The 21,373-nt window shown below is 30.7% G+C and overlaps 2 protein-coding genes across 3 annotated transcripts; one reads left to right on the top strand and one right to left on the bottom strand.

Moving 5' to 3' along the window:
- Positions 1–846: 846 nt before the first annotated feature.
- Positions 847–3,147, bottom strand: LOC112701881 (probable serine/threonine-protein kinase WNK11). 2 transcript variants are annotated; one of them, XM_025752668.3, is made up of 3 exons: positions 2,956–3,147; positions 2,068–2,571; positions 847–1,548 (listed from the first exon to the last, which is right to left on the bottom strand). In XM_025752668.3, exons 1-3 carry the CDS (start codon positions 2,956–2,958, stop codon positions 1,156–1,158), a joined length of 900 nt encoding a protein of 299 aa, XP_025608453.1. In that variant the 5' UTR covers positions 2,959–3,147; the 3' UTR covers positions 847–1,155. The 2 variants fall into 2 exon arrangements, with proteins under 2 accessions (XP_025608453.1, XP_025608454.1); XM_025752669.3 differs by having other exon boundaries at positions 2,068–2,594; positions 2,956–3,106.
- A 10,610-nt stretch (positions 3,148–13,757) lies between these two features.
- On the top strand, positions 13,758–16,392 carry LOC112701880 (FRIGIDA-like protein 1). Its single transcript, XM_025752667.3, has 3 exons — positions 13,758–14,925; positions 15,336–15,499; positions 15,583–16,392. Exons 1-3 carry the CDS (start codon positions 13,989–13,991, stop codon positions 16,162–16,164), a joined length of 1,683 nt encoding a protein of 560 aa, XP_025608452.1. The 5' UTR covers positions 13,758–13,988; the 3' UTR covers positions 16,165–16,392.
- The last annotated feature ends 4,981 nt before the right edge of the window (positions 16,393–21,373 follow it).

The following is a 21,373-nucleotide window of genomic DNA, read 5'->3' as shown; positions in this document are numbered from 1 at the left end:
GCCCCCCTTTTTAGGTTCACACATAAATCTCTTCACTATTAAGCTTAATTAGTAGCTTTATTCCCAATAGCCGTTTGTCCCACATTTTAAATTCTGAAAACAGCTCAGTTTTCTTGTGCCAGTTATCTTCTGTATGCTGTCCACAAGACACAAGTATCATCATATTGCTCAAATCATGCTAAATAATAAATACATTTGACTTTTCATTTATTGACTTTCAAACCATATGTAGATTTTTTTTTAATTCCTTGCTTCCATACTGATTGTGAGTTACTTGGAATACAGGAATCTACAACTCTCCAATTGATAAGTTTTACGGTCGCTTTACGGTCTTCTAATAAATAGTGAAAGATGACTTGTAAAGATATTTCGACACTCAAATTAGAACAGATTTTAGAAGTAGAATTTTACGGATGTATATATCGTACCTACGACTCCTTTTTATATAGGTTTGGTCATCTTATCTTATTTTTTAGTTAGTTAGGAGTATGTATAAGGTACTTAACCGATATTTGAATTTAAATGTCGGTAAAAAGATATGTTCACTTGGTAAGTATCAAAATTTTGGGCCTCAGAAAAACATGATTTGAGTTTAGGGACCAAGTCATCGTTTAGAGTCGCTATATGTGAGTATTTCTCTTTTGATTTTTCAAGCCCTAATTTGCAAAGTTGAATATGTCAATGATAAGGCGCTTGATATTAGAAACAAACCTTTTGATTTTCCAAACCAAATTATTCTTTTCATTTCGTTGGTTTACAATGCAAAATATGTTCAATAATTAAAATCTTAGAACTATTTGTTGGTTTACAATTGTTGTATAAACTTCTAATATGAAATATTTGAAATTTAACAACAGCAGAAAACTATATATCATTATAAGAAATTCCTATGTACAAAATCTATAAAATGACAACATCACACCAATCAAACCTTCCCTAGGTTGAACTACTTTAAGCCATGTTCAAATTTATCCAATTTCACACCCTACCCAAAAAAAATAGACTTGGTCTTAGCCAAGAGACAAATTGACACAAAAACTAGAAGGAAAAGGAAAAGGGGACAAATGAATACTTTATATTAAAAAAAATAAAGTAAAGAAAAACACATGAAGATTTTTTATATCTGACATAGAACACAAAATTTAGCATGAACAATCACAAATCAGATTCATCATTTTCGTCATCATCTTCAAGTTCATCAAAGAAAGAATCCTTAAGAAGCTCAGAAGCAGAAGGTCTTGCCCTTGGTTGAGCAATGCACCTCTCAATGAATGCCTTCACCTCTGGATCCTTAACCTTTTTCAGTGCATCTGGCCTCACACCAGAAGAAACCTTCTTGTAGATTTTTGCAACATTGTCACACTCACTATAAGGAATCTCAAGTGTCACCATCTCCAATACACACAACCCAAATGAGTATATGTCCACCAGTTCCGTGTAGTGCTCGTCGTATAGCTCCGGTGCCATGAATTCTGGCGTGCCGAGGATCGAGTGTGCTGAATGGTTCTTCTCCACAATTGCAGCCAAACCCAAGTCACCAATCTTAACCTAATAAGATTGGAACTTTGGTTATTAATTTGATACTGAGACAAAGTAATTGCACAGTTCGTGCTGATATAATCATACACCAGGAGTCCCATAAGCAAAAGAATGTTAGTTAGGTAGAAGATTAGAAATATTCAGAGATAAACCCTAGAGTGGTCTCTGAAATTAGCCGCCTACACTAAAATAGTCTCCCAGATCCCAATTGCACCAATTTCAGCTACGTAATTGGTGCAATTGGAATTTCGGCGGATTATTTTAGTGCACATGGCTGATTTCCGGACTACTTTGGGGCTAAGATACGTAATAACAATAGCTTAAGGTATATAGTTTGATCATTTTTGCCAACCTAAAATGAGACACCGTGCATTGTTGAAGTTAGATATTTAGATCCTACACATGTCTAAAGTCAAGGATACTGCTACCATTTTTTGAGAAGTTTTTATTTTTAACTTGTGAAAGACGCAATCAATGAATAATTGAAAGAACAACAAAAAACCAGATTTGAGGGGAAAATAGATTTACCTGGCCAACATTCCCATTGACAAAAACATTGCTGCAATTCAAGTCCCTATGGATGATGCAGGGTTCATGAGTGTGCAAATAATTCAACCCTTTAAGAATCTGCTTTGACCACTTCTTAAGTGCCTTCAATGAAACATGTCTATGCTTCTTCCTATACTCCCTCAGATTCCCACTTGTGCAAACCTCAGTGATGAAATTCAGTGTGTTCTTGTTCTCATCCTTCCAAACACTGTAGAGTGCAATGATGTTCTTGTGTGCTAAGCTTCTCAGAAGCCTCACCTCAGAGTAAAGCCTATCCACCATGGCAGGGTCATCACAGAAATTTCTCAGCTTCACTTGGTTCCATGCAACTTCTATACCTTCTTCTTGATCAAATGCACGGTACACTTTCTTCACAGCACCACATCCTAATAGCTCTGTGTATCTACCATAGCGTCCAGTAGGGTCAACTTCAACAAAAGGCTCAGCATCTTTGTCACTTGGATCAGGATTAACACTTGGCATCTGTGACACAAAACATCAAACACCTACCACGCATCAAAAAACAAGGATCATAATAATCATAATGAGACAATAATAAGTAATAGCCATCAAGCCATCAACATCAAATCGGTTTCAAAATCAAATATTAGCTAAAATTATTGGTGAAGATTTTTAACTTTTTTGGTGGAACAAATCCAGAATGTTATCATGCCGTGTGGGGAGAAAAAGGAACAACCCCATTAAACAAAGATTCTTCCTTTACATGGAAAATTCAACAAATTAATTTCACGATAGAATTAAAAAAAAAAAACAAAGAAGCATACGAGAGTAGTTGACACATTGAACAGAAAAACCATCATAATTCAGAACATAATGCATATCAAAGACTATGGTGTTGATGGTTACCATGAAAAAATTCACTGACTTGGAGCCTCAAGGGGAAAGAGGAGACGCCAAAGTCTGCAACTTTATGCAGAAAAATACTAAAAAGAGGAGAGAGAAAAAAAAGGGTAAGTGGAAGAATTAGATGAAAGGAGAGAGAGAGAGAGAGAACAACTTGAACTGAAATTTATATTTATATATATAGAAAAGGAGGAGAGTGAGTCTAATCTAATTAATTAGGATTATTAATTAGTCACCAAAAAAAATTAGGATTATTAATTATAATTCTCAAATGTTAATTTTATACAAGATTTTAATTCCTTTTTTTCAATTCTAACTTCCCTATCTAATTGATTTTGTAAAAGGGTAATATCTTTTAATTAATGCAATAGAGTAAGTAACATATTAAACTACAATTATTTTAAGTTAAAAATATATTCGAGAAAGTAGTAATCGAAATCTTATTCAAATATCTGAATTAAAATTAAACAAAATGAAGCATTTTAAATTTTAAATTCAATCGTGTATATTTTTATAAGATATTTATTTTTACTAATAATATTTCTTTAAAATTTAATCAAAAGCGTGAAGTTGAATTTTCTTTGTCACACGTTTTGAGTCATACTCATAAATTGGTAGATTAATGTCATGTTTTTTCTAAGTAATGTGGGTTTTGATTTTTAAATTCTTTGTTTTGGAGTAAAGTCAAATGGAGTAACCTACGGATTAATGGTAAACAAAGGCGTTTTTTTTTGTAATTAAAATAATAAAAAAAAAAGTTTGAAGGTCAACGTTTTGAAGCGGCGATGGAATGAAGGGGGGCATGACATAAGCCATGTTTAGATGCTTCATAGCTTTCCAGCTATTCAGGAAGTAACTACTTGCTTTCTCTTTCTTTCTTTGCCTTCTAAGAAAAATCTTTGGCATAGTTAGGAAGAAAAAGAAAAAAAAAATTGTGGGTATTTGAATATATTCATCATCGTATCTTATATTAAGAGAATTAAGTATGTGTGCACTAAAATTAATTATTAAAATTAATTATTATATATTTATTTATAAATATATATGTTATATTATTTAATTTATTTTAAATATGTGTTTTATATTTTAATATAAATTTTATATTAGTAGCCGATTTTGATATACAAATTATATTTTTGTAGTTAAATAAATATAAGTATAAAAAACTAATTCTTACGCAGTGTTTATTTTGAAGTACCAGGACGAAGACTGAAAGATTAAAATTTAATATTATATTTAAAATTTAATATCATATTTGTTGATTCAGAAATTGGTATTAAAATTTCAGTCTTTATTTTTAAAATTTTCGATACCTCCAAAAAATAAGGATGAAATTTTTTTAGAAAGGAGACTAAAATTTTAATAAGATTTTATACTTAAAATATCCCATTTTAATTAATTAATTCTAACTTTACTTTTTGTGTAAATTAAATTAGAGTTTCATTTTTTTTTAATTTTACACTAAATACAATACTAAGACTTATTTCAATTTTTCTATCTCCATCTCTGTTTCTCTTTTAAATGTTACCTTAGTTGTTCAATACTAATTAATTTTATTATAAAATTATTTTTTTAGATATTAAAGATTAATAGAATTTAAAATTTAAAATTTAAAGTTTAAAGTTTAAAATTTAAAATAAAAACAAATTTTAAAAAGAATGATATTAATTAAAAGATATTAGCTCGCACATTGATTTTTTTATTAGAGATTCATACTGTATTTAATATTATGCGAGTAATATCTTAAGTATAAATAAAATAATAATGATTATATTCAAAAAATATATTTGGGAGAAAATTCAAGGCTATTTCTTAAATTGAAGGTTGTCTTTATTTTGTACTTTAAAGAATCACATTCTATTGTTGTTAACAAGAATCCTGTAAAAGATAAAGATATAGTAGATAGGACTTTTACCCCTTTTTCTTAAAAGAAATGCTTACTTTTTTTATTGTGTGGGATTAAAGAAAATAAAGATTTACTTAGAGGTTTTGGTTTCTCTACTTACGCTTGATTTGGTAAAATTTTATTTTTAAAATTAATAATTAAAAATAATTTTTAATAAATATGAACAACAATAAATACGTTTAGTAAACTATATTTTAAAATTTAAAAATATTATCATAGATATTAGTATAAAAATTAAATTTTTAATTTTGATAACTATAAATTATATTTAAAAAATTCAACCTTAAATATTTTCAAAAGTACTTATATTTTTTAAAAGTTACAAATACAAGTACATAATTTTTTTAAATTACAAAAAACAAATGAAAAATTTTGTGCTTTTCAAATAATAAAAAAATACAAACACCTTTTTAAAAAAATTTACTAAATCAAATCTTAGTCGCACTAAATACTAACAAAAGAAACAAATAACAAAAACAAATAAAATGTATTAATAATAGTAATAATAATATTAAAGAGTGTAATATAAAAAAGAATTAATCGAATTTGAATCATTTATACTTTAAGGAAATTCGAAAACAGATTTTACCGAATCTCTAGGATTTTCGGAATAGAAATCTTTTATAGATGAAGTTGTCAACTATAAACTAGTTGTTGTGTTTGTATACCTAACAGGCTTTTCAAAAGTACTTAATGAAATTAAACCTTTTCTATAAGATTCAAAATTATTCTTAAAATTATGTATTCAACAATTAGTTATAGAAGCTATAGACATACCAACAAAACAAGGGTTTGTGAGCACTGATAAAGAATGAAGTTCCACTCCCAAAGACCTAGATCACAATAATTCAAATCCTGTAAAACGAAAATGTTATCAAAATCACTTAGTCTAATTAAATAATAATTTAATTTTTATATAAGTGCATTTAATCACATAATGTTATATTAATAAACAATTATCTTTAAAATTGACCTGGTGATCATCGAAAAAAATGGTTATTAAAATTACACAATTATGTAAAATGTTTTACGTCGTGTATAAAATTTAAACTCATTAAATAATATGATAAGTATTATCTATAAAATATCTTGACCGTGATTTATTATAATAACATTGTTTTTTGTGCATGCAGCAACCCATTGGCCAGCGGCAAACCCTTAAATGGAGCTCAGTACCGCGACGGATTAGTCCTTGACCTGTCGGGTTGGGGGATACCGTGGGAAACCAAAAAAAAAAAAAAAATAACATTGTTTTCGTAAAAAATAAAATTTATTGAAAGAATTAATTACATCCAAAGAAGGATCAATTATTTCATTTGGGAATAAAGAAGATGAGAAAATTCATGGACTACTAATTAAATTTTGTATACAATTTCACCATTAAATTCGTTTCATGAATTCTTTATCAAAATGGAAAGAATAAAACGGTATCATAAATTCATGATTTCTTTCCATATCCTGATCCACCCTTCATTCCTTTTTTCCAGAAGACATTGACCCTAATCTATAAATGGCTAATGGTTTGATATAATTTTAATAAAAAAATTAAATTAAAAGTGAATTTGAATATTTAAAAAATATATAATTTAAGTAAATCCTATCCTATTCTCTCTTAAATTAAGATGTAATTTTTTTTATATATCATATTTTAATTGGGTATTTATTTTAACATAAGTTATTTTAATCTCATAAGGATTAATAATATCTTTGGAAGATGGTAATGGTCTGATAGAAGAAGAAAATGGAACACCCAATAAGACGGTGATACTTAAGAGGCACAACGACGACGACAAAAGAGTAGAGAGGAGTAAACGCAATTAGAGAGAGTTGGAGTATCTTTTCTAAAAGAATGATTTGGAAAGAGAAAACGAAATATCCAATGAAACGGTGATGCTTGAAAGGTTTTTTTTGAAAGAATGATTTGGGAAGAGAAAATAAGAAACCTAATGAGAAGGCGATGCTTGAGAGGTGCGACGACGAATAAACGCAATTAGAGAAAGTTGAAGTACTTTTTTTTAGAAGAATGATTTGGGAGAGAGAAAACGAAATAAATGAGATGGTGATGTTTGACAGGCGCAACAAGAACAAAACAGTAGAGAAGATAACTCAGGTTAAAATAAATATCCAATTAGAATATGACATATCAAAAAGAATAACTTACATATTTCTTTAGAAAAGATAGGATAGCATTTACCTCTAATTTATGGTTTTTTAAGAAAATTTGTTATAAAACAATATTTTAAGGGAAACAAATTAATATTTTATGACTCAATTGATTCTTCATCATTTAATTATAAGATTAAGAACTACGTTTTCAGAATTCTTTCGGTTGAAAACTGGATAATTATGCACATAATCAAAGCAAACAACAAAAAGCTTATGGTTCTTTAATCCATAATAGCTTCTATTCTACTAATGAGCTGCATGTGGCGTTGAATGATATGAACCAAAAACAAAACTCACAGACAAATTAAAGAAATAATTAAATTAAATTAAAAACAAAATAATTAAATCATACATAATTTGTTGTTATTTGGAAGAGTGGGATTGAAAGATTATTGTTACCTGATTCTGTGAAGAACTAAGCTCCCAATATAGTTGTGACTGTTGTGTTAGTGTTATTAACACTTAATTAGCACTCTAAGTATTCAACACTTGAAGGTTTAAAGTAATTTTAACCTTTACAAATATGAGTGAGAAGAAAAATTCCTCTAAACTATTAGCCCAATTTGTAGTGCCTGTTTACCGCCACAAGAGGTAACAGCTTCCCCTAATTTAGGGATTGAAAAATCTTTTTATATCTTTTATAATAATATTTGATACTGCATTTATATAGACAATGATCAAATTAGGTTTGAATAGTAGTTTTTTGTTTTTTTTTTTTTCCTTAAGAAAATTATATATAGACTATAGAGCCACGTTAGTATATAAGATTAGATAAAATTGAATGATACAATTAATAGGCACATGATCCAACATCCAGAAGATTAGTGGATTTTTTTTCTAATTAATATATATAAATAAGATGTTAGTAAGATGTTAATATGCAGTGGCGGAGCTTGAAACAAAATTTTGGGGGGCCAGATAGAAGATAATTGCCAAGATGTTTTTTTTAATGGATCCCATTTAAGATAAGCTCGTCTAACCTCATCTCTTTTATTTGGGTGATATTGCCAAATTTGAAGCCGTTTTTCAGGGTATCGTTCTAAAGAATTAAGGTCAAACTCATCAGATGCAACTCTTTAAACTTTTGAAGGTTGTATCTTACTTTCTTCGTGATTCATTAAAGTAGAAGAACTATCTATAGGTGTTGATATTGTAAAAATTATATGTTTTCCTTCTAATATTAGCCTTCCTCTTAAAAAATACATCATCAACTCTTTGATTTTTTATGATTATTTTATATAAAAATTTGAATATATATCCGGTAAAATATGTAAAAAAGAAATTATAAGGACAAATAAAATTTATAATATTTATTGATTTTTTTATCAATTTATACAAATACAATAATATCAATACTTATTGAATATTCTAATATTTTTTATCATATAAAAAAATAAAATTAAATAAACAGTAAAATATAAAATAATATTAAATTATATAAATAAAAAATACCTAATTTTTTTATATTTGAACTCAAAGATAGAGGGAGTGTTGCTTATTGAATAGAGAGCTGCAAAATACAAATACACTCAATTCAGTCCAAATTCGATATGTTTTGAATGTTTAAAATTAAAAATTATTGTGCAATAAAAGCAAGAGATGAAGATTGAACTTTGCAATTTTAAGTCATAATAAAATACTTGAGCCAACTGAACTATTTTTTATTTTTTAAAAAAGTATTACTAATTTTTTTTAATAAAAATTTGGGGGGGCCGTGGCCACCCCTTGTCTGAACTAAACTCCGCCACTATTAATATGTATCTATATGATAAAAGTTTAGGTGAATAAAAAATGTCACGAAAATTATATTATCTTAATCGGCATTTATTTTTATTTTTAACAAAATTATTATATAACTATATATACTATAATATTTTTACAAATAATTATAAAAAGATAAATATATATTTTTTAATTTTTTTGCTAAAAGACTAAATGATCTTTTTTATTAATATGAAAAAATTTCTTTATACAATAAAAATTTAAAATCTATTGAGTTAAGATTGATTTTGATAAATAAAGTATGATGACAAATATTTATTGGGTTAAAAGCCTAATTGTGATTTAATGTGTGTTTTAGTGATACAGGTTCATTATCCTTTTCTCAGCCCAAAAATGTTGCTTAAGTATTTTTTTAATGCCTTAATTCAATGCACAAATCCAAAGTCTCTAAACAAGCACGAATCACCAAATTAGTATAAAAGAAGAAAGCTTTGCATTTGCAAAGTGATAAAGGGGCATTTGTCTTCGTCATGGAAAAAGGAAGACAGTTGAAACAAAAGGGGATTAACAAAGCAACAAGACACAAGGACATTTGGCACTATTATGGGACAGTTGTGGCTTTAGGAAGACAACAAAAACACAAAGAAAATATCACTACTCCAAGAACAACTCAGAATCAAAATTCAGAAGATCATTAGCAAGTTTGGAAGAACAAAACAAAAATGCAGAGTTATAGACAGCAGTTAGAATGGCTAAAAAATGGAAGTGCTATGCATGCCAAAGAAGACAGCAGATCAAAGGACAATAGAGTTTGTGGAGCAGCTCCTCGACTAGTAGTGGTAGTGGAGCAGAATGGAGTAAGAACTGCATGCCAGCTGAGATAGCTCCAACGGGTTGATGGTACGAGAAATTGGAAGAAGCAAGGAAGAACAAAGTGGTAGAGGAAACTGATTCTATAAAGGAGGCCTCACTTCAATATTTGAAAGCAAGGAAAATAGAGTGATACAAGAGCATCATCTCAAAACACTTGAGCTGAAATTATTTTCCTTCAATTTGTCCTTTATTTCTGATTTTCTTTGCTATGGCTATCTAATGTCATCTTTCTATATTTGAGAAAAAGGCTTGAGAATGTGAGTTAAAAAAAGTCATGAGAGAAGAGGCAAGAGATGCATGAAAAAGCCAAATGAACTCATTATGTGTAATTTGATTTCTGTGAACTAAGGTTTAGTTCCCCTTACCAAGTTGGGATAGCACTTGGTATTTCTGAATCTGGCTAGGTTCCTCTTCCAAGTTGGGACAGCACTTGGGTTGCTAGGCTTTGGGGTAAAAAGCTTAGTAGAAGATACTAGATGAATTGAGTTGTAATTCATTAGTATTGGTGTTTGTAATCTGTTTGATTATAGTGAACATTCCACCATGGTTGTGGTGGAGACTAAATGTAGGTTTCATGGCACTTAGAAACCGAATTAGGATATAAGCTGGCCTCTATCTCTTCTTTCCTTCTCTGTTTTATTTCTGAGTATGAGAGAAAATGAAAAAATCTCCTACATATTTAGCTTCCGCAAAAACAGAGCTTGAAAAGTTAATTTTGAGCCAACTTGATTCAACCCCTTCTCAAGTTCAAGCAGTTCCAGCAAAATCAAATAATCTTAAACTAAAAATCTCAAACAAAAAAAAAATCAAAACCAAAAAACAAATTCTATTATTTATTATTCATCTTTATTATCTTCTATTTCTCTCATTTAAATTGTCAATTAGAGAAAAGAAGATGAGCTGAAGATGACAACCACAATATTTTCTTACTAGTGCTTTTACTCAACTTAACTCTTGCTTGCATTGTCGTTCTTGCCACACGTTGTATGTTATTGCAGTATTATTGCTTACATAGTTCTCCCTGCTGCTGCTACTACTTGCCCTTATTCGCTTATCAGAATTGACGTTTGATAATCCCTCACTTCTCATTGTGTTTTTCGATTGCTCTATATCTTTAATATTTATCAGAATTGTCTCCTGGTACGATTTAATTGTTTTTAGTACCAAAACTTTGAGCTACATAGCCATCAGTCAATCTTATTAGAGCATAGTTGTTTAAGCATGGATCGAAAAATCGATGAACCAAATTCCAAACCTGTCCAGTCTTTAGAGTATATGCAATTATCATATTAGTTTTTGTTATAACCAATACTGATCATAAATACATCAAACTTTTTATTCCACTGCTTTGGGACTATTTCAAGTCACACAATGACTTCTTCAACAAACAAACATAGTCTTTTTTCTTATGATATGTAAATCTTTCTGGTTGACTCATGTAAATTGTTTCCTTTTAGCTCCCTATATAAGAATGCTATTTTTACATCAAGTTGCTTCAACTCCAGGTCATTTACAGTAGTAAATATGACTCGAATAGAACTATGCTTTGCAATAGGAGATAATATTTCGGTAAAGTTGATACCCTTCTTTTGACTAAAGCCCTATGCTATTTTTGGGGGTTCAACTCAAGGAATTCCTTTCTTTTTTTTTGAAGACCCATTTGAATCTAATTACTATTTTTTCTTCGAGAAAATATTTAATTTGGTCTCTGAAATTACACTCGAGTCTTAATTTAGTCCTTGAAACTTCAATTGCCTCAATCTAATCCCTGAACTTTTCAAATTTTAATCACGTTAGTCCATACAGTGGTTTCCGTCACAGAGTCAATTAAAAAATTTGGGGACTAAATTGAGGTAATTAAAACTTCAAGGACTAAATTGAGGCTCGAGTGTAATTTCAGGGACCAAGTTGAATATTGTCTCTTTTTCCTCCGGAAGTTCTACTAGCTCCTATGTTTGATTTTTATGAAGAGACTCGATCTCCTCTTTCATTGCGACTAGCCATTGCTTTGACTCCATTTTGCAAATTACTTCATAATAGGAACTTGGTTCATCTCCTACCACGTCATCTACCATAGCCAATGCGAAAGCTATAGAATGTTCCTCCGCTGAGTAAAATGCAACAAGAAAATGAATTTTAATATCTTTTTGGCTTCTGAACTCGTCGCTTCTTTCTGCTAGTAGCAATACTATATGGTTCTACTTCTCTAGCTTTTTCACCAGTAACTCGTTCATTGGATTTATCTACTTGTTCTTCTTCAGGTTGAGCTGTCTCTGAAGTATTGTGATGAATTTCTTTTTTCCGTTGCTTTATCTTTCTATTGTTGACTTCTAGCACCACGTGCTTCTAAGCATTATGATCTGTTTCTATCTAATCTATTTTAAACTCCTTCTTCTGATTTATCATTGCCGTCTCATAAAAAGTGACATCTCGATTGACAATAATGTTAAGAAAACCTGCATTTTCTATACAACACACTCTATAGCCTTTCACTTCTCATGTATATCTAGAAATATATGCACCTTTTTGCCCTCGCCTCAAATTTACCATCACTAACATGGGCATATGCATGAAAACCAAAGATCTTCATATCTGAATAATTAACGGGTCGACTGGATCATACCTCTTGTAAAATTGATCAATTGTAGTTGATGAAGATCTGTTAATCAGGTATATAACTGTATTGACCGTTTCAGCCCAAAACGATTTAGGAAGACCAGTATTGATTTACATGTATTGTGCATGCTGTAGAAGTGTTCTGTTCATTTGTTTTGCAACTCCGTTTTGCTGTGGTGTTCCACACATATGAATGAATATATTCTAATATTTTATTGCATTGTGTTTTCCAGTGCTGAACTTTACTCATTTCTGCTTTCCAAAAATATAGTTTTCATAGAAACCAAGTTTACAACTCTTAAAGCCTTTTAACAAGCCTCTGTTAGCAAATATAGACATTCCTTTTTTACTCATGTGATCAAGACTCAGGTGGAACCATAGTGTAGTATCATTATCATTCTTCTCAGAGGATAGAATAGCAACACTTCCGCTTATTATACTTTTCTGCAATATGTAGGTCCATTCGTGTAACTTTTCTTTCATCACCGCCATCAAACCTTTGAATATCTTCAAGAAATCTTCCTCGCCTATGAATTTCTACCCATTTTTAACTGTGGTGCTCAATAAAATCAAATTTTTTCTAGTCTTGGTACGTGCCATGTATAGAGTAACGTATTAGTTTCATCATATGATTTGATTATAACTTATCCTTCACCTATATTGTCTCCTAGGTGGGTATTTCTATCTTTATTTCTGTAGAAAATAAAAATATCTTTGTTAGGTGTCATGTGAAATGATGCACTAAAATTTATGATCTATTTATCTTCGTAGTTACCAGTGAATACAATTAGAGGAGAACCAATATCACTATCTCTAAAACAATCAATTATTATGTTAAAAGAGTTTTTTGGTTTTTTCTTTCGTTGTAGATAATTTCTTCTAATGTATTCTAATTGGTGACGATAGAAGCACTTTATAAATTTGTGCTTGATTTCAATCTACTCTTGCTTGAGCTTATGGATCTTTTTTCTTAACTACGACCTCTGGTTATAAACAACTCATTGGTAGGATTGTCTGTATTGAATTCAGATACTAATTTTTTATTTTTTTCAATAGTACATCTTTAATATTTTGCACTGTAATTTCAGATTTATCATATAACATGATATTACAGAAATGATCATATGACAGATATAATAACGTCAACAAAATCATAGCTTGATCAATATTTTCGACTTTTATTCTAGTTGCAGCAACATCGGATATCATCCAATTAAAGACTTGATTTTAATTTATAAAATCAAAGATGAAAATATAATCAATAATTTTTGGTTTTGTAATTTGAGCTATAAAAGAGTCAGTAAAGTATGGGACAATAAATTGAAATCCATTTGGGTCCAATTTTTGGATTAAGCCTAAAGTTGCAGCCAACCAAAAATGTTTTTTATGTTTTTGGGCACATTAGCTCATGAGAAACAAGTTCATCGAAAAAAAAAAGCTCATGAGAAACAAAATTTTCTGAATTCACATAATATTTTTGTTATTTTCTTATTAGTATGAATTGAACAAATAATCCAAAAAAAGATTAAAAATGAGATCGATATTCTTCTTCTATTTTTTTGTTTAAAAAAATTTTTCTCTTCTCTTTTTCAACATCTTGATGTCTTCTTCTCCTTCTTCCATTTTTTTTCTTTTTTTCCCCTTTCTCAACACATTTTCTTTTAAAAAGTTATATTAATTATAATTTTTTTATTAATCTTATAAAATTTGTGTGTCTCTAATAATAAGCAAGGAAGAAAAGAAGAAGAAAAGAATGGCGACATTGAAAACGATTTCAGCAGCTTTGGAACTCGTTGATTCAAAGAAACAGAACCTCAAGAAAGCCTTCGATGATCTTCTTCATTCTCACTCTCAACTCTTCTCTTCTTCTTCTTCTTCTTCTCCTCCTTCTCTTCCTCTCCCTCTCTCATGGCACCAACTCGATTCCCATTTCACTTCCCTACACGACTCCCTCTCTCAACGCTTCCTCCACCTTCAATCTCTCGAATCTCAACAACAAACCAAGAACCCTAACCCTAACCCTAACCTTAATAATCCTAATCCTAACGAACCATCACCATCACCGTCTTCCTCTGACCAAAACCCCAAAGTTACACACTTTCCCTCACTACCCAACGATCCTTCCTCCTCTTCAGATCCAATTCGCACCACCGAGAACGTTCCTTCTGGTGCGAAGAGCCATGCCGAAGCGCTATGTGCATTGTGCAAGAGCATGAATGGGAAAGCGTTGAGGGATTACATTGGGGAGAATATGAGGGACAAGGCTGTGATCAAAGCTGAGCTTAGGACTGCGTTGAAGCTTGCACCTGATCCTGCTGATATGGTTCTGGCTTCCATGGATGGGATTTTTGGTGGTGAAGTTGCGGCTAGGTATACTTTGGAAATGAAGAAAATGAAGAGGAGTTGCAATGTGTTGTTCCAGCAGCTGAGGGCTGTGGGTCCCAATCTGAGTGACAAAGTGAAGAAGAAGGCGAAGAAGATTGCTGATGATTGGAAAGGAAGCTTGGTGAGTGAGAATGGTGCTGGTGGTGATGCAGTGGGCGCAATGGCTTTCTTGCATTTTGCGGCTGCTTATAGTTTGCTTCCTGAGCTGACACTGAATGAGCTTGCCACTTTCTCGGCTATGGCTGCTGCTAATGATGAGCTCCCTGAGCTGTACCAGATCATTGGTTTGACCGAGAAGGTTCCTGGTGAGGTTTTATTCGAGCTTCCGATGGCTTTTTATTGTGTTTTGTTTCCATTTTTTGCTTTAAACTAGTGGTATACTATGCTGCATATATGGTACCATAGGTATATTCTGAAATTTATGAAGAAGTTATTGACAATGTAAGAAGTTTAAAATGTTAGTATTTGATGCATATGCACATTCGATATGCGTAGTTGAACAAAAAGGAAGTGTTTGGGCATCATAGGTTCTGGAACATGTTAGATTTTCAGTAGTTGCAGTAATACTAACTGTGTATGTCATTGTTTCCTTTAGCTTTTGGAAAATGGACGTGAGCTTGTAATTTGAGATAGTGACAGGACTGATATTAGATTTCCAATGTCACCATTTTGGTGGTTTTTAATGTGGAAGACACTGTGTATGTGTGTTTTGCAGCTCTTGTTCAGAAGCTTATAGATAAGGGCAAACATATTCTGGCTGTGAAGTATGTTTTTGAGTTTAACCTTACTGATAAGATACAACCGGTTCCCATATTGGAAGCTTATCTCAGTGAGTCTCAAAAACTTGCTCGAAGACTTTCTGAGGAAGGGAAGTCAATGGTATGTGTGCCTCATCCTTGATTGATTGTGTTGCATGGTGCATGGTGTCGGTTCTTATTACACTTATTATGGTGTTTTTACAGGGTGAGATCACAGCTAGAGAAATCCACGCGCTGAAATCAGTAATCAAGGTTATCGAGAATCATAACCTTGATGCTGAATATCCACGTGCAGGCCTTGAACAGCGTATAGAGCAATTGAAGAAGCAGAAGCCAAATGTAAAGCATTCCACACCAGCTTTTGCTAGAAAGCCTCCCCAGCATAAGCAGCAACATAGTGGAAACAAGCGTCCTCGAATGTCTGCTCCAGCTGGGCCAGCAGCAGTCCTGAATAATGTCAACAGTGCTGGTTCAACCATCCATCAGTACCAACAACCTCACTTCCATTCAACAGGTTTGTTGCCAGAAAATTCAAATCCATACATGAGAGCCACGCCTTATGGCATGGTGGCCCCAGCCCCAAGCATCTCACCTTACCAAGGTGCTTCAACTGGGCCTTATGGTCTTGCTGGTGTCCCAATGGGTCCCAGTGTGAACCCTGGTCAAAGTGGTTCTCATCTGAATTCTTCCGAGCCACATGTACCATCTGGTTATTATGATGGTACTGCCTCTGCCTATGGTGGTTATGGTCTACAACATTATTACCAACCATCTTATCCCCAGTAGACCAAGAGCTTTCTTTTTGGTATTATAGTTTCTCGGCGACTTGTTTTGCTGGAATTTGGTTATGATAGCGTTGCTTGCTTTGTTGACCTCCCTGGTCATCGGACAAGAACTAAATACAGTAATTAAGACTTGCAAGGGAATGTTGAGTTTCGCAAGTTTAATTCCTTATAACATTTTACCTCTACAGTTTTCCTTTTAGGTTAAAATTTGAATTATGGTCTTTAGACTTCTCGGTGGTTGCATTTTTCCACTCCCTAGCTTGCTTTTTCTTTTTTCGGCTAAGAAACGGTTTGGAAAATAAAAGCCTCTCAAATAGAAAGTTTCCTTAGTTGTAGCTTTCCTTGCAAATCCCTGAATTAGGGTTTTACTTAGTATGCTTGGGATTATAATGATTTTAAGGAAAATATTCACTTTGTTTTAACAATCTTCCTTATTAAGCTTTTAGATCATGCATTATTTCAAGCAAAATTAAATGAATTTAAACACAAGCCAAATACAACTTCATTCTTATTCTATATTTTGAAATTTGACCTAACTAAGGGCTTTTGATATTGAGGAGTGCTTATTGTGGTTATGGTTTTCACTTCACTACGAAAACCACGTGTATGTATAGATTATGTCTTGCAGTAATCTGTTGACAACTTAGACATATAATACATGATTTATGTACTCATTGGTTTTGTGTCACTGGCAGAACCAATTCAAATTGAGTAACTTCTAGCTTTTGTAGATGTAGAATTAGGATGTAAATGAATTGATGTTCAATGTTATCAAGCTAGTGGCATTTGGTTGAACTGTGTTGTCTATGCTTTGGTCTATAATAGACTAATAGTTGAGGCCTTGTTTTTCTAGATAGCAGCCCAAATTGTAATATGTTTGGGTTACCATCAATCACATATTTTTGGATTTAAACCTTGGGCTGCCCTCCTTGATGCTGTCTTGAGTCAGTCTATAGAGTTGAGGATAGTCATAATAGACAATAAAAAATTGGGTAAATTACACTAACCCGTGAGGTGTAGTATAATTATACTCACTCCCCCTCTAGTTGCTCAATATGAAATAACAACAAACAACAACAACAACAACAACAAAGCCTTGTTCCACTAAGTGGGGTCGGCTACATGAATCAAACGACGCCATTGTGCTTGCTCAATATGAAATAAGATAACATTTTGTCTCTAAATTGTTCAATAGCCTTCTAGATATCACAAAGGTGTCATTATCAAGCATGTGTTTTGAGCATAATGAATCTAATTGAACAAGAGTTGGCTCACTTGGCTATGGTCCATCCATGGCAAATACATGGCTTGAGTTCAATGACACTTTTGGTATTGGAAGCTTCTTGCAGGATTTCCCTGAATTCGGACCAAGACCATGCCTTCTTATCCTTTTTCAGTAATAAAAATAAGTAATAAATAATTAAGCTTTAACCAAATGAGATTCTTAATTCTAATATTAAGACTAGCTTTAGGGAGTTGTTATTCCATTATGTTTTTCTGCATACATTTTTCTGTTTTTCATGATATACTGGCATCAAGTCTTACCTTTACATAGTTAAAAGTTGAAGAAAGATAAAATTGTATGAGAGAAATTTGAAACTGTTGTACCTATATAGTGATCTATTACCCTATGAAAAGATGTGTCTGTATTATTATTATGATGTTGTGTAGATTATTCCTCCTACCTTTCTTCAGAACATTGGTGAATGCTGATCCTTTTTATTTTGTGATGTAACATGTAAGAGACCTCGTTTTCTAACATGTTTTTGGATTATGTTTATTCCAATTATATGGTTGAGATGTATTCTCAATGCGTTCCATAAAAAATGCATCGTATATGAGAAAATTTCATTCAGATGAAACTAATTGAATGCTTAACTTTGGTATAGGAAAAAAAAACTAGAAATATTTTCTTACATCATGAAGTGATCATTTTTACACTACATTTTCTTGGTAAATTTCATTTTCAATTAATTCATGAATTATTTCTCATTAATTGTTTTTCTTACATCAAATTCATTCTTAGGTAATGTTTTGGTTTGGGGTGAAAATAGGTTAGACATTTTATTAGATGAGTTTAGTGTATAAAATTATACTATATATGAAGATTTTATATCATGTTTACCATCTATCCTTATGCATAGAGAAAATCGAGAGTTTATGCAAAATTAAAAAAGTGAATTAAAATTAAAATATAAAATCGTAACGAGATTTAAATTGCAAAGTTGTTTGATTTAAAGATTTTAAGAGTTAAATAAAAATTTCAACTACCAAGTTTACAACTATGGTTTTTTCAAGGAACTACTAAATACTCTTAAAAATAATGAACTACCTAAGTAAACCATATAAATCGACTATTTATCTCAAAAAAGTGGTAGTTAATGAGTCACAAGCTAGTTTTTCGGCTAAGGTTTATTTACTAAAGAACATTGGTGAACATATTTAAAGTCTGAATTACAGGCTTTATGGTTTTAATTATGTGATTGAACATCTGTAAGATATGCAAAACGAAGTAGACATCTTTTTCCTCTACAATACTAATTAGACGTATCCTTTTCAATTACCAATAGAAAAATTTCAAACTTCTTAAAAGTGTTTTGTGTTATCGACAAAGAAACGTGCGTGCATTCATGAGGGGTAAATGGTTGTAACAATTAATTTTTTTAATTGGTGAAATTGAGGGGTCAAAGGTGTCTTTGGTTTATGTTTTTATTTTTTATTTTTATTCAGTATTTTTTTTTTTTTGCTTTTAAGACTTTACAAAAGAAAAAAGAGAGATTATATTAAATAAATTTTATATCATCATAATTTTATGTGAGCAGAACTCTAAACGTGTATATTGATTCAATGTATGAGATAAATAAATATACAGAATATTCCTTTATAATATTAATTTAATTTGGGTTGAAAGATACCACTCAATAAATTTTTTTTTTAAAAGCTAATCTAAACAATGAGAAAAGCAGTCATTTGCATTAGCCATTAGCAGCATCTCAATCCGTTAACTGCTGAGATTTTCATCTATTTTCCTTTTCTCTCCACCTAATCATATGCACAAGTACACCCTTCTTTTTCTTAATCTGTGTCTATGTTAAATAAAAAAGTTAAAACAGAAAACAAATTTCAATGGAATAGGCATTGCTAGTCTCTGTTAATTCAAGAATTCTGCTAATTTGTGTTCTAAGAATATAGGTTAATAACATCATAAAAAAATATTTTATAAAAATTATTATCATTTTTTAATATTTTTAATACATTGAATGCCTCAAAAACTTTTAAAAACTTCTCTTATTGAAGTATAAAATGTACCTTTAAGATATAACCGCACAAATTAACTAAATTCTTAATTCAATAATTAATCATAGTACTCTCTATAAGTGGAACAAATATGATAACTCTATCTTTTCAATTTAACCCATTTTCAACTACTAGTAACTATAACTAGTAATTCCTAAGATCAGTAAAGAACATATTCAATAGTGTGAGATCAACATTTCAACTTAATCTTTTTCTAGATCTTTACAGCATATCCATGTTAATTGACAACATTCTCATTATTTTATTGTGACTGAAAATTTAAGCAATGCCCCAATATAGTAAGTAGGTCAAACTTTACCACATTTAGATGTAATAAAATCTTTAGTCAACTTGTGGTACCTCCAAAACAACTTGTGATTTTATGAACAAGTTTAGGTTTATAAAGAAATGTAAAATTCACATGAAACAATCAATATTATTGGTAGCATGAATTGACACTATTTCTAACTCTTAGATAAATAGGGTTACTATCTTCACTCGGCAAATTTAACCAATTAATCTCCTTAAATGTTTAATGAAATCTAGCAATCATTACATTTCCCACCAAATTTTTTGTTGAAATTATATTATATTTATTCTCTAATTATTGGAAATAATTCTATTCAAATCAACTAAAATAAATTAAATAAAAAAACCTTTTTTTGTGAGTTTTAATGTAATTGATTACATACTTACCTCTAGTTAAATTAGCACAATGTTTTACCAGTTGAACTATGTAATTACTAATTGAATATCTTAACAATTTAACTAAAAACTCAATTCATTTTCAACTAATATCAATTATTTGGGCCACTCTACTTTACAGATTAAAGTTGTATAGAAAAAGAATATAAGTTCCTTTTATAGGTATTTTTGATTATTTTATTGTTGTTCAAAATATGAGTCCTAACTTTAACTTACATTTTTATCCTATAATTCACCAAATTATTTTTTAATTACCCTTTAAATACTATTTTTCTTCTTCTCCAAATACCATAACTTTATCCTATATTGTCGGCTACCCATCATCGCCAACCGATTATTATCGTCACCGGTCGATCACACTAACCCTAAATTCTAGACCATAAATCTTAAATTTTCTATAAAATAATAATTAAAAAAATTAATTTTACGATAAAAAAAAATAACTGATATTAATTAATTAAAAATTGATTATGTATGTCTATTCATCCTCTAAATAACTATAACTATTTAAAACTATCAATCAGGGTTTCATCCTATTGCAATTGCTGCTTCAATTATCACTTGATTGTTACAAAAGGGCTTGCCGACAACAGTGCAATGCTATGAAACATAGAAACAAAGTTCAAATAACATAGACAGAACTATATATTATACACTGAGGTCAGCTTGCTTGAGCTAGAATAATATCTTATCTATGAGATTAAATTATTTGAATCTAACCCTTTTATGTGGAACCAAATTTTGGTTTAGCCTTGGCTTTTCAACTTGCAGAAAGGGATTTGCAGTTTTGCACCAATCGCTCATATTTGATTGTGTATGGTAAAGAGTAACATAGAGTAGGTACTTGGCACACCACTTTTCACTTTCAAATCTATTCTAATTATAATTTAATTTTGATGCATTATCAGAGTAAAATAGTTTTACACGTTTATTTAATTATGTAACGTCGTATAAATAAAAATAATTATATTTCACATTAATTACATAAATAATCGTCAAAAAAATAGATGTAATTATACAATTAAATAAAATACTTTACACGCTTAGTATATCAAAATTAAAGTCTTTATCGTAGAGCTTAAAATCAGGCAGCAAAGCAAAAAGAACAAATAAAATATCATTTCTTTTTAACAGTAAGATAAACAACAAAATAGTAAATAATACTACTAATCATTTTGTTACAAAATCTTTGTCCAATAGTGTGAAAC

Source organism: Arachis hypogaea, chromosome 7 (genome assembly GCF_003086295.3).
Source record: "Arachis hypogaea cultivar Tifrunner chromosome 7, arahy.Tifrunner.gnm2.J5K5, whole genome shotgun sequence".
Classification (NCBI taxonomy): Eukaryota; Viridiplantae; Streptophyta; class Magnoliopsida; order Fabales; family Fabaceae; genus Arachis; species Arachis hypogaea.
This window is presented reverse-complemented; position numbering and strand designations above follow the sequence as displayed.

Bases quoted from the DNA above. Each gene is read 5' to 3' on its own strand.
- LOC112701881 (XM_025752668.3), bottom strand. The intron at 1,549-2,067 runs GTAAATCTATTT...CAATCTTATTAG, and splicing joins TCAATGGGAATGTTGGCCAG to GTTAAGATTGGTGACTTGGG.
- LOC112701880 (XM_025752667.3), top strand. From the start codon at position 13,989: ATGGCGACATTGAAAACGATTTCAGCAGCTTTGGAACTCGTTGATTCA. The intron at 14,926-15,335 runs GTGAGGTTTTAT...TGTGTTTTGCAG, and splicing joins TTTGACCGAGAAGGTTCCTG to CTCTTGTTCAGAAGCTTATA. The intron at 15,500-15,582 runs GTATGTGTGCCT...GTGTTTTTACAG, and splicing joins CTGAGGAAGGGAAGTCAATG to GGTGAGATCACAGCTAGAGA.